The sequence below is a fragment of the Haemorhous mexicanus genome, chromosome 17 (assembly GCF_027477595.1).
Source record: "Haemorhous mexicanus isolate bHaeMex1 chromosome 17, bHaeMex1.pri, whole genome shotgun sequence".
Lineage (NCBI taxonomy): Eukaryota > Metazoa > Chordata > Aves > Passeriformes > Fringillidae > Haemorhous > Haemorhous mexicanus.
In genome coordinates, this window is record NC_082357.1 from 2,393,849 (window position 1) to 2,405,885 (window position 12,037).

At 42.2% G+C, this 12,037-nt stretch overlaps 1 protein-coding gene across 5 annotated transcripts in view; it reads left to right on the forward strand.

Moving 5' to 3' along the window:
• CREBBP (CREB binding protein) overlaps positions 1-12,037 on the forward strand; it is a 97,273-nt gene that overhangs the window by 43,422 nt on the left and 41,814 nt on the right. For all 5 annotated transcript variants that reach the window (XM_059861947.1, XM_059861948.1, XM_059861946.1 and 2 more), the window contains 2 exons: positions 4,735-4,984; positions 5,921-6,034. In XM_059861947.1, coding sequence (XP_059717930.1) covers positions 4,735-4,984; positions 5,921-6,034 — 364 coding nt within the window. The remainder of the gene's footprint in view (positions 1-4,734; positions 4,985-5,920; positions 6,035-12,037) is intronic.

Here is a 12,037-nt window from a genome sequence, read left to right on the forward strand (position 1 = left end):
TGCTCTGTAGCCAGCACTCCAACAGCTTGGCTTTCCTTCCCTTACAAACTTCTCATTTGTGCTTTATCCTTTTTTCTAGTCAGGATTTGCTGTCTGGGATTTTTAATGTTCCTCATTCCTCAGGCTCTTTTGTCCCCCATTAAAACACTGAGGTTTATGTAGGGTATATAACCCCTCAATATTTTGCCCAGGCAATTTCCTGTATGTGAGAGCTGGAATCTGTCTACACCTTCCTGTGTTTTGTCCCTTTTTTCTACTTTGAAGCACTCCTTCAGTGTATGTTTCTTGGCATTTGCTGGTCCTCCAACACAGAAAGATGAGCTAAAACTCCACAAGTTTATCCTTAAGAAAGATGCTTATCCAGCCTTGATGCCTAGCAGACTCAATGGCATAGAATTGAGACCTTTGCTGGTTTTAAAACAAAATTCCATTAACAATTGAAAGTGAAGTGCACTGACCAACTATTTAGGTTCTTTCTGTGGCCTGACCATAGGAGCCTTCTCACCTTTGAGGTTGTCATGGGCTTGCAGGTTCATTTGCCAGTGCCACCATCAGAGGTGGAAGTTAAAAGTTGAAAATATTCCTGTTTACCCTTGACATGAAAACTCTGCCTTTATCCATGTCAGTGCCAAAGCTTTGAGATAAATCCTGAGCTCTAAGCACATTCTTCATGTCAAGACCACAGCCTCAGGCTGTGCCAGGGGAGGTTCAGGTGGGACATCGGGAAGGATTTCTTCCCAGAGAAGTTTGTCAGGCACTGGAATTGGCTGCCCAGGGAGATGGTGGAGTCCCCATCCCTGGAGGTGTTCAAGGAAGACCTGGAGGTGGCACTCAGTGCTCTGGGCTGGTGACAAGGTGGAGATTGGGCACAGGTTGGCCTTGATGATCTCAGAGGGCTCTTCCAACCTAAATGGTCTGGAATTCTGTTGGCTTTGTGTTCAGGATATCTTCCTACCTCCCCTCATTTCCTAGAGCACTCACTGCCAGTGCTCAGGTTGGTGTTACAGGCTGGCATCCCTTATCTCCCTCCAGACAGCAGGATGGCCCTCTGAGACTCTGTCCACTTCAGGAAGCCTCTTTTCCTCTCCTGTGGAGCCTTCTGCCCACCATTCAGACTCAGATTCTGATTCCTCCTGCTCCTTGGGTGAGGAAATGCAGCACTGCAGGATTTTGGGGCACAAATGCAAATGTTTGTGCATGCAGTGCTCATCTCAGCCCATTTGTGCACGTGTGAGCCTCCAGCCTCTGGGGCCAAAGCTGATCCTGGGGTTCCTGGTGTCACAAGGATCCTTCCTGTTTGGACAGGACCAGGCTGCCATTCCATGCTGAGAGTGACTGCTGGAACCAGGGAAACCACCATCCATGTGAGCTGCAAGAAGTGTAACCAGGCTCTGTGTCACTTGCCCAGCAAAGCTCTGCTCATCAGGTGGCTGCACTGGGCAATGCCTCTGGCCTTGGTGCCTCCCAGTAGCTGCTGCTTGGGCTCTCCCTCAGTTTTGGGACAGAATGATGCTCCCTGGGCTCTGCAGAGCTGGTTCAACACTTCCTAGAGCATTCCTGCAAATCCTGTGGGCAGGAAAGACTTTTTTGAATCTTACTGGAAAAGTATTGGGATACTCATTATTGGAGTTGGTCACACTATGAACACTTAATTCAGATAGAAATATTGCTAATTGAAAGTTCTATTTTTATATATATTACATATATTATATAATATAAATCTATTTTTATATATTGTTAATTGAAACATTTACAGTTCATGTGTGTATCCACTTTGTGCCTGCTATTCCTTCTCTGGAAGGGACCTTAAGGATCACACTTTAAGCCTGTGGTTGGAAGGGAACTGAAGAAGTTTGGAGGTTTTTCACCTTAATGTACCTGTGTGTGGGATTTGTGGCAATGGATTCTTAATAACCCCACTAAGATTTGCTGTTGATTACAAACCTCTCTTACGGAACTAAAAGGCATTTTTTAAACACAGGATTTGTCCTCATACAGTGAAAGTCACATTCTTCTATCAGGAAGAAGGAAAAAAACATGGAAATAAACAGAAATTACAGAAGAAAAGTATTTTAAAACCATAATTCTCTGTAGAGTGGAGCTGAGGCAGAGTTCTGTATTGCATTGTTTACCTGCTGTAAGATTGCCACTGGTGCTGAGATTGCTGCCTACTTTTCTAAGAAAAGGTACATAGTGTTCCATCTCAGCAGTGTTGAGTGGTTTTGAATATAAATACATAAAAACACGGAGAATTGCTGGTCACTTCAATAAAGTAAAACCACCAGGGAACTTTGAGTCCATCCAAGTCCACAAGAACAAGATACTTGTGCATCCAGACATGCAGGAAGCTTTTGCCTTTCAGGATAGGGACAGGGCAGAACCATCTTCCTCTGTGAATGAGTTTCCATAATTTTAAAGGGTATTAATAGCTGCCTTACCTTATAGAAGTGTGTATAACTCAGTTTCTAGAAAACTGATTATTGACATTCCCATCTCTGTCAGAGGCTTTAGCAGATTTCCAACCCCTGATCCATTTGCTCTGTTGATGGTGGAGCAAGTGGCAAGAGAAACAAAAATATCTTTTTTGCCTTGTTTATCTGACTGTTGAATGATTGATTTTAATTGTGGGTCCAGAAGTGCCTGAACTTCTGCTTCAGCAAGAGCATTGTCAGTCAGTCAGGTGAAGCAACCTGAAGAATCTTTATATTCTGAGGGGTTTTTGTGCCTACCAGCAACACACTGATCTGCACTGAGACTGCTTTGTTCTTCAAACCACTGATATTCTGCAGTTCTGCTCCTTTTGTTACTCAGTCTTCAAGTATCCCTCCTGGGTCAGGACATCTGTGCTGATACAGCTGCAGTTGTGTCTGTTAACTGGAAGGGTAGTAACAAAAGGAGGACTTGGCTTGGGAAACAGTTCTTTGACTGGGATGAAGGCATCGCTTCCAACAAGATTTTCTTTGGCATGATCCCTGTATTTTTCTGTAGATTAGCTGAACTAATTGTTTCCTATTTGTGACCCAAGAATTGTTTCAGCAAAACCTCTGTGCTCTATGGATTTGCCCACAGGAGAAATGGAAGACTGAATTTCAGCTGCATGCAGTGGGAGCAGATGTTCATGGGTTTCTTTCATTCATCCCCTTATTCCTTTTCTTGTTCTTTCTCTTGAAAGTTCAGGACAGATTCAGCAATTCCTCTTTGTCTAAGACTTATTATAATCATTATCAAGTGGCAGAGTCTCCACTTCTTCCATCAAATACCAGACATGGTGGTTTCTACTTCATCTTGTGTGCTTCATTCCCCAGAAGAAAAGCAAGTTCCAAAACCTGATGTGCAGGGACAAAGCTTGCTGCTGGAGTAGGAAGAACTTGTGCAGGGAACTTTTTGTTAATCTAAGAAAATTAGGGTTTTGTAGGTTGTGGAATTTCCTGGGGAATCCTTCTCAAGGGTCAGAAGTAGAATGGGCTAGAAATGGTGTATGCTGACACTTAAACCTGATTTTCTTTAAATGTGGTACACAGGCTGTAGTAGGCTGTAGCTTAGTAGTTCTGCAGGCACTGCTGAACTATTTCCTCTATTACCTCCCCAGCATAATCCTAATGTTCCTATATTCTATTTTAAAGTGGTCTTCAGGGCTGGTATTCCTTAGGTAGCTTGGAATTTGGTGAGCTTCCCTGTGGTAACCTGTTTTCACAGTGCATAATCACATTGATTCTTGGGGCAGTTGTTTGTTTGTCCCTAAGATTAATTCAGGCTGCAGATCACAGGGATTGCAGCACTTTTGCAGTCCCATATCTGTTCCTGCTAGGAGAGTCATTGCAGGCTGTGGAAATGCTAATTTTGAAAGTCAAGTTTCTCCATTTGTCCAGGAAGGTGGAAAAGCTGCCTGATCTGTGCTGAATAATTGACATGTTAAAGAGGCTGTTTTCTCTTCTGCCCTGTTATGAGCTGTGCCTTAAACTGAAGAGCTCTTTGGGTTTGCAGCTGTCAGGCAGAGCTCAGACCTTGGTGCAGAAGTGTGTCCATAAAGAATGGGTGCTGGAAGTAAAACATTGGATTTTAAAGCTGATAGAACCCAGTGTCATCCTGTGGTAGCTGTAGTTCTCCTCAGTAGCCATAATGCAACCCAGATTTAGGTGGCCCTTACTAGGAGAAAACTATATACAGCTTGCCTTGGGAATTTTCTCTGTGGAAGGAATATCACTTGGAGAGAAAAAGGATTAACTGAGGCTTGGAAAATCTGCTCTGCCTTTTGCTGTAATACATGGAGATAGTCATAGAATTTTGACTGTCTTCTCCCATTGGACTTTTCTTTTTGTTAGGGACAAGGAGCTAGGATTGATGTGTATAAAATGTATGATATGAAAATCTGACCTATAGTATGAAAATATAGTATTGAATTTATAGAATCATAGAATGGTTTGGGTTGGAAGGGACCTTAAAGAAGTTCACCTCTGAGTGTGGTGAGAGCTCATTGCTGTTGGAACGATGTTCTCTCTAATAAACAGTGTTTTGAATGGCTCATTATTTAAACTCTTGTTTATGTAAGTGTTTTAACAGAGTGTTTGACTCTCAATACACTGATGTTGTTTGAGCAGTAGAAATGTTTGAGAACACTACAGAGAGTGGTGCAATAACCCTTGTGGATCAGTGAACACTTCTGGGGTAAAAAACAAGATGAAGACAGAACCGCTGCTCGCCGGCTCAAGGCTGAACTCTCCTTTTTTCTCTCAGTCCCAGATGCAAACCCAAGTGCAGCAGGTGGGAATGGTCCCCACGCAGGCCATGGCCACCGGGCCCACGGCAGACCCCGAGAAGCGCAAGCTGATCCAGCAGCAGCTGGTCTTGCTGCTCCACGCCCACAAGTGTCAGCGGCGCGAGCAGGCCAACGGCGAGGTGCGCGCCTGCGCCCTGCCCCACTGCCGCACCATGAAGAACGTCCTCAACCACATGACGCACTGCCAGGCTGGCAAGGCCTGCCAAGGTGAGCCCTCCCCGTCCCCAGCCTTGCTATGGCACTGTTATATTTGCTGAAAAATCCCTTGGCCAGCATTTCTTCTCCTGGGAAGCTGAGAAGCCTCTGAGAAAAATGAAAACAAAAATTATTTCATTGCTTTTCCTGTGTTTGCTGCTTTGGAATGTGTTCTGGAGGTTGTTCACCAACTGGTCATTGTTTGATTGGTTTCATGTGAATTGTTTTTACTTAATGACCAATCACAGCCAGCTGTGTCAGGGCTCTGGCAGGAGTCACAGGTTTTTCATTAGTACCTTGTTAAGCCTTCTGTCTGTATCCTTTCTCTATTCTTTAGTATAGCATAACACCACACCACACCAGACCACACCATACACCACCATACAATACAATACAATATAATAATCATATAAGCCTTCTAAGAACATGGAGTCAGATTCATCATTTCCTTCCTGCCACAGGGGACCCCAAAAACATCACATTGCTCTTCTCAGCCCAAGGGTCCCCTGTGCCTGGCACAAGGGGCTGTCAGCCCTGGCTCTGTGGTTAAGCTGCTCCCAGCTCTGCCAGTTTAGAAAACAGAATGCAATATTTGCCCTCCTCAAGAAGAGTGGTACCAGTATAGCCTTGCAAGCATCTTCTTCATTTCTTGTGTCGTATTAAGTGTGAGCTCCACCATGTCTTTGTCTTAAATTTCCTTTGTTTGCACTTGGATCACAAGACATTTCAGTTCTGTGTAGTTATATGTACAGTATTGCAATATTTGCCTTCATTTGCTGGGGGATCACAAAAAAATTTACTTGTTTGTGGTTTTAGTATAAGAGTAGTGTTACTCTAAAAAATAAAATAACTCAAAACCAGTTGAAGAATAGAATTGCTCTAAAAACTGAAATAATTCAAAGCCAATTAACCAAGGAGTGACTTCTCTCTTGCTTTCCCTTGCTGAAGTTGCTCATTGTGCATCTTCGAGACAAATCATCTCCCACTGGAAGAATTGTACTCGGCACGACTGTCCCGTGTGCCTTCCTCTGAAAAATGCCAGTGACAAAAGAAACCAACCACGTGAGTATTTCTCTTACTGCTTCACCATTGACACTCTCATAGCAAAGTTGATCACATGAACAATGGAGGAATAAACTCTTGGCAGTGTCCCAACAACCTTAGTAGCTGTTAACAGTCTTGAACAAATAAAATATAAACAAATATAAATATAATATAAATATACATATACCAGTGAATTTCCCTTTCTGATCATTAAATGCAATTTATTACTTAAATACAGTAATACTTAAATACATAAATGTACTTAAATACACAATAATTGGGGAAGTCTGAACTTAAGCTCACCTCTTTTCTAAAGGGTGTGGCAACTACTGGAGTTCTGTTGTGAGGCAGGTCAATAGATTCCAGTTATGAAGCAGTTTTGGATATAGGTGGGGGCTTGATTTTGTTTCTTGCTGCTAGAAGCATCTTAAATCAAAATGCTAATGATTTAAAATAATCAAAAATATTTGAAAAAAATCATTCTCTCATGTAAAAAGGTCTGGGTGTCTTAATCATTGTATTTAACACTGGTATAGATTAGCTGTAGTTCTGCAAATTGTGCCTGGTTTTTATAATAGCTGAGCTGTTACTGATCCTTGGGGCCAGTCCATTTCTAGTTTATTTCTTCTTCCCTCTTGCTCTGAAAAAGAAAATTCTGAATTTATATTGGTAGGTTTGCTTCTCATCAAGTCCTTTGAAAAGATGCCAGGGTGGAACATTTTACAGCATCGATGTAAAGTTCTAGAAGTCTTAAGGAATGTTATGCCTAAGTATATTTAAATAAGGGTTAAGAAGTGGAAAATAGCTGCAGGACTTGCAAAGCTTGTACATTGGAATTGGATTGGAAGCATTCTGCTGATTTCCAGCTAAGCTGAGACTGCAGTGGGGAGCTCCAGTAAACCTTGGAGGATGGAGAATTGCTCCTAGGTTAGGTGGGATTGAGGCAGGGGGGAGAATAGCTGCCAAAAAAATCCATTGAGCATGTTCTCTTTATGGTTTAAGTAGGGGTTTTCCTCCTCCAAACTGAAAAAATTACAACTGTAGAGCTACTTGGAGGTCAGGATTTTGTTTTCGTTTTACAAAACTTCTCCATGGTAAACAAGATAAATCTTGTGCTTTGAAGGTAGTAATTTGCTGCGAGTGATTACTTGTTTGACCCTTGAAAAATGTGTTGTAAGCTTTGCTTTTTAATATGACATGGTCTATTTCTGCTTAACATCCTCATTACACAGTTGTTATCAAAGTGCTAACAACATCCACCAGAACAGAATTGTATTTTTCAATACAAGCTGCTGGTGAAAAGTAGTTTGTGCACTATTTGTTTGGTTGCTCATACAGCTGATCATAAGAGAACAAAAACTGGAACATAAACAAGCCTTAAAAATAATTTTGCTATGGGATCAAATATGATTTTGTCTGACTGCAACAGAATTATAGTGGATAAGTGTAGAATTTGTCTCTCTTGTTGTATATGGAGGGAGATAAATATGAAATCTCCTGATCAGTTAATCAATAATCCAGTGGTGCAGGGTTTTTTGTCCTGGATTATGTCTCTGAGTCATACACATAACACCTCATGGTTTATTGGGGGGTGAAAGAGGAGTACTGAAAGGACTTGTTTAGCTGTATGATAAAAGGTACCCCTTTTTGTGCATTCAGGAAGGTTTGTGAAATGATTGACATTGCTAAGTGCATTTTTAAATGTTATGCCTGATCAAGTGGATAGTAACCAGAGTTGGGTGAGTTTTATAGACTGGAAGAAAATGTTGTCTTTCTTAAGAATAATTCATAGTAGCTTCTGCTAAATTGGGAGGAGGAGGGAGTCTGCCTTTGGCAGAATATAGAGAACATTCAGAAAGGGAAGAAGGAATGAGGAGTGTAGTGAACCTCCTCCTATTGCAGGGCTGCCTTCCTTGCAGAGTCCAGAACCCTCCTTCCTGGGCCCATCCCTGTTTTCCTGTTGTTTTTTCAGTCCTGGTGTGGCCATGCTGGGCTTTCACACAGCTGCTTCCAAGGGTGCCCACCTTTTAGAACATCCTGCAGTTCAGCATGCTGAGCCATTGCAAGGTGGTGCCTCACTTCCATGCACAGTCATTCCTGTGCTTTTGTAGCTTTCTGTTCCTACTCCTTGGGGATCTGCAAGTCCTGGAAAGTCCTGGGGTTTAGGTTATTGCCTTGGAGCTGTTTCTGTGCAGGTCTTTTAGTGCTGGGATTTTTTGCAAAGAACATTGTGCTAGGTTTCTTTTGTATTGCCTTTTTTATTTCTTTTAAAACACTCTTGAACTATATTTTAGTATAATGGTTGATAGTGACCTGACTTGCTAATAGGATGTATTGGGACAAATTTAAAATCCTTTCTGTTCCACATGGTTCTTACTGTGTGTCCCATGTACCTCTGAGGGGGCAGGGGAAACTGGAAAACAAATACTATTTTGCACATGGTGAAACATTAAGCTTTTCTTTTGAATAAGCAAGTGAATCCTGTGTTTTGAAGTAATGACTTGAAATTTGGTTGAAATATTTTGGGGTTGAAGGCTTGTTTTTGTTAGGAAGTTCTTCTTGCTCCCTACTGGGCCCAATACAATATGAGTTACAGACTTTTGCAAACAGCTGTTGATATATTTCCTAGTTTTGTAGCTGTGTCAGTTATTTTTTTGAAGATTCATCTTGTCATCCACTTGCTTGAGCTCCTTAATTCTTCCATTCCTGGCCTGGGCAGCTGTGTTGTGCCACAGCTCCTGGATCTGCTCCCATTTGTAATGTCCTGGGCCATCCCCATGCAGCACTTGGTGGGCATCATTCTAGGATCAGGGACCCTGGGAAAGCCCTGGGATCTCCACTCACAGATGAGTGAGATTGGAAGGGGGAGTTGTGAACTTAGAGCTGATCTCTGTAACTTCCCTTGTAGGAAAATCTTAAATAAAATGCAGCAAGGAGAGAGCTGGATTAAGATGAAACTTGAGATAACTAATCTTCACCTAAAATGTGATTTTAAAGAAAACATGGGAAATTCTGGTGTGTGTGAAGTCAGGGATGAAGGAGCAGGAATCTGATGAGGGAAATGGACAGGGACCATGATCTAGCTGGCTGCTGTAGCAGGTTATTGAGTACAGGCAGGACATGGAAGAGAACCTGGATGTGGAGCTTTTGGGAGCCAGTCCTCTGCAGAGGAGGGAGGAGTGAGTGCATCCATGCACAGGGAAATGTGTCCAGGAGGAGGAGGCAGCAACTTCTTCAGTGGAGTCTTTTTCCTGTGAAAACAAAATGAAATCCAGCTTGTTCAAGTCTTACTGTCAGTGACTGTAAGATCTACAAACAAAACATGTCTCTTGTTTTTTTTTTTAATTGCTGGAAATCATACAATGGTGACCCATCAGTTATCCCATGGAGCCACATGGTGGATAATAGTCCTTGGATTAAGGAGTTCCACTGATTGACTGATCCAGTGCTGTACTGAAGGGTTATAATTTAATGCTTAACTTAAATAAAAATTAAAATGGCATTGGTGGTGAAGTTTAAAACTGACACTTCCTGCTTCAAGTTCCTCATAAAATCTTTACCCCATGATTTGATTCAAGATACAGCCTTTAATTAAATGATTGTGTGTGTTTATCTTCGTGTACCTGCCTAATTCTGAGGGCAGGACCAGCTGAGGTGAGTCAAGAGCACCAGCAGAAATTTTGCTCCAGCCACTGCGAGATGAGCAGAGTGAGGAACAGGACAGAGCAAGTCTCAATTAAAGAATTCAGAAGCAAAATCAAACATAAAAACCAGCATGGCTAAATTTAAATCAGCTCATAGCTTGTTGTGTGAGGTGGTGAGACAGAGTTGCTGAAGGATTTTGGTTTAACAATTGCCAGCTGTTCTAACAGACAATTCTGTCTCAAATGCTGCTTTCTTTTTGTATTACCTTCCTTCTAGCTTATTGATCTAATCTTAAGAGTTTAGGACTTTAAAATTCTCCAAAATGGTTTAACATGTTCACTGGAGTGGTCAGGTTAGAGGAGTGCTGGGCATTCATACTTAAAATAGCATTAGGGATCTGTGCTTAAAATAAATTTAATTAGCTGGGGGGGTTCCCCTCTAGAAGACATGAGTGCAGTGTCAGTAAACAGCACTACCTGAGACAGGAATCCTGCAGGTGAGCTGCTCTTTGATGGTTTTGGTGCCTTTTGGGGCTTTGGGATGTCACTGGGGCTGCTCAGGAAGTTCTGGGGCTGCTTAACTTGTGCTTGTTTGAGCCTTCCCTGCTCAGGTGGATAAACACAAGTGACACTGGGGCATACAGAGCCAGTTGTCTTTACAGCATTGAGAATGTGAATTACAGAGCTCATTTCACACTTGTAACTTCTGTCATGGGCTCCTCAACGTCTGAAGCACCAGTTAAGGAAAAGAAATTACAGCAGACATTGCTTCACGTAGCAGTGGCTCAATGTGCTTGTTCCAGGGCTGTATTTATTTTAGTTGACTTTATTTCCTGCAGTATGTGCCACAGAAGGGACAGCATTTGCACTTGGGCCTCTCCAGGGTGGAAATTTAATACTCTCTGCCTCCATCTTCTTGTTTGACAGATAATGTCATGCCTTCATACAAAACCAATGAACAAACAGACAAAAAAAACCTCCTTCAAAACCAGGTTCCTGATGTTGGGAAATACTCAGAACAGGATCCTGTTGAGTTGTGAATTGGTAGAAAAGCTGAGGCCAAAGAGTTGAACACTGTTCTAACACAAGGGCTGAACTTGTGCTTTGTAGTGACTGATGCTGCTGCCAAAACCCAGCCCAGAGCCGTGGGCTGGAGGGGCTGAACCTGTCCAGGTGAGCTCCAAGCCAAGCTTGCAGTCTCAGACAGTCTGTGGTGTTTCCCCAGAACATCAAGGGTGGTGAAGGCTGGGCTCCCCTCAGTGGGGTGGCCAGAGCCTTTCCCAGCTTCCCAAACATTGGCATCACCTGTGGGCATTCTGCCATCTCCACACTTCCAGCACTGAAAGCAGACTGGGGGGTTTTGTCCTAATTTTTGTGATGGAATATCATCCTCTGACAAGCTGGAATTCTTATTGGCTCCTCAATCAATCTGTCACAGCAGCCTCTGAAGCCTTTTGAATTCCAGGGTGCCACAACTCTTGTGCTATTTAACCTTCCTATTCCTTGGCTTGCAGTAGTGTAAAGGCATCTTTCTCCTAGGCTGTGGGATTCCAGAGTACTGCATGCAAGTCCAGTGAGGAATTCATAGAGTTGCTCTTTAATATGTCTTTTTTTTTTTTTTAATTAAGCTGATAGGATCTTAATCAGCTTCTGCCTTTGTTTTTAAATTCTCTTGGAAGTGATCAGTGAGTTCAAAAGTTATTGTGTGCCCACAGAGTGTAAATCTACATAAGCCTTAATTTCCATGGTAATCCCAGCATTTAAAATACTGTGGATTGTCCTTTGGGGGAAAAAACTGATGTTTTTTGTAGGGCTGCTTGTTCAGGAGAGGGAGATATCTGAGTTTATTTTTTTGTAGTTCTTTGGCAAATGAGATCAATTTGATTCCTCATCTGGTGAGGGAAAAGTCTGGACTCTGCAGTGTGTGTGTTTTCTCTTGGGTGGAAGCTGGAAGCCTGTGCATGTTTCAGTGATTCAGTTTCCATAGTGGGTAAGGATTTAAGAAAGCCTGGATAATGCTGTTAATGTCTCAGAAGGCTTTTTTCATGACTTTTTTATCTAACCACGTGCCCCTACTAATATTTCAATAAAACAGTTATTGTTGCCTATATTAAGAGCCATTACTGTTGCTAAGTTTAGTTCACACATTTGTAATGCACATTATATATTTAATTACTGGAGGGGGAAAATGGGAAGGAAGTGTTACTTCTACCAGAGTCCTGATTATCAAAATGCAGTGTCCCTGTGCTGAGGGTTGTACTCCATGGGTCATTCACCAGGGAACATGGTATTACTTAGAATGGCAGTTAAAATGAGAACCAGAATGCAAAATTTTCCTCTTCTGGATCAAGTAAATACTACTTTTCCCTGTTTCCAT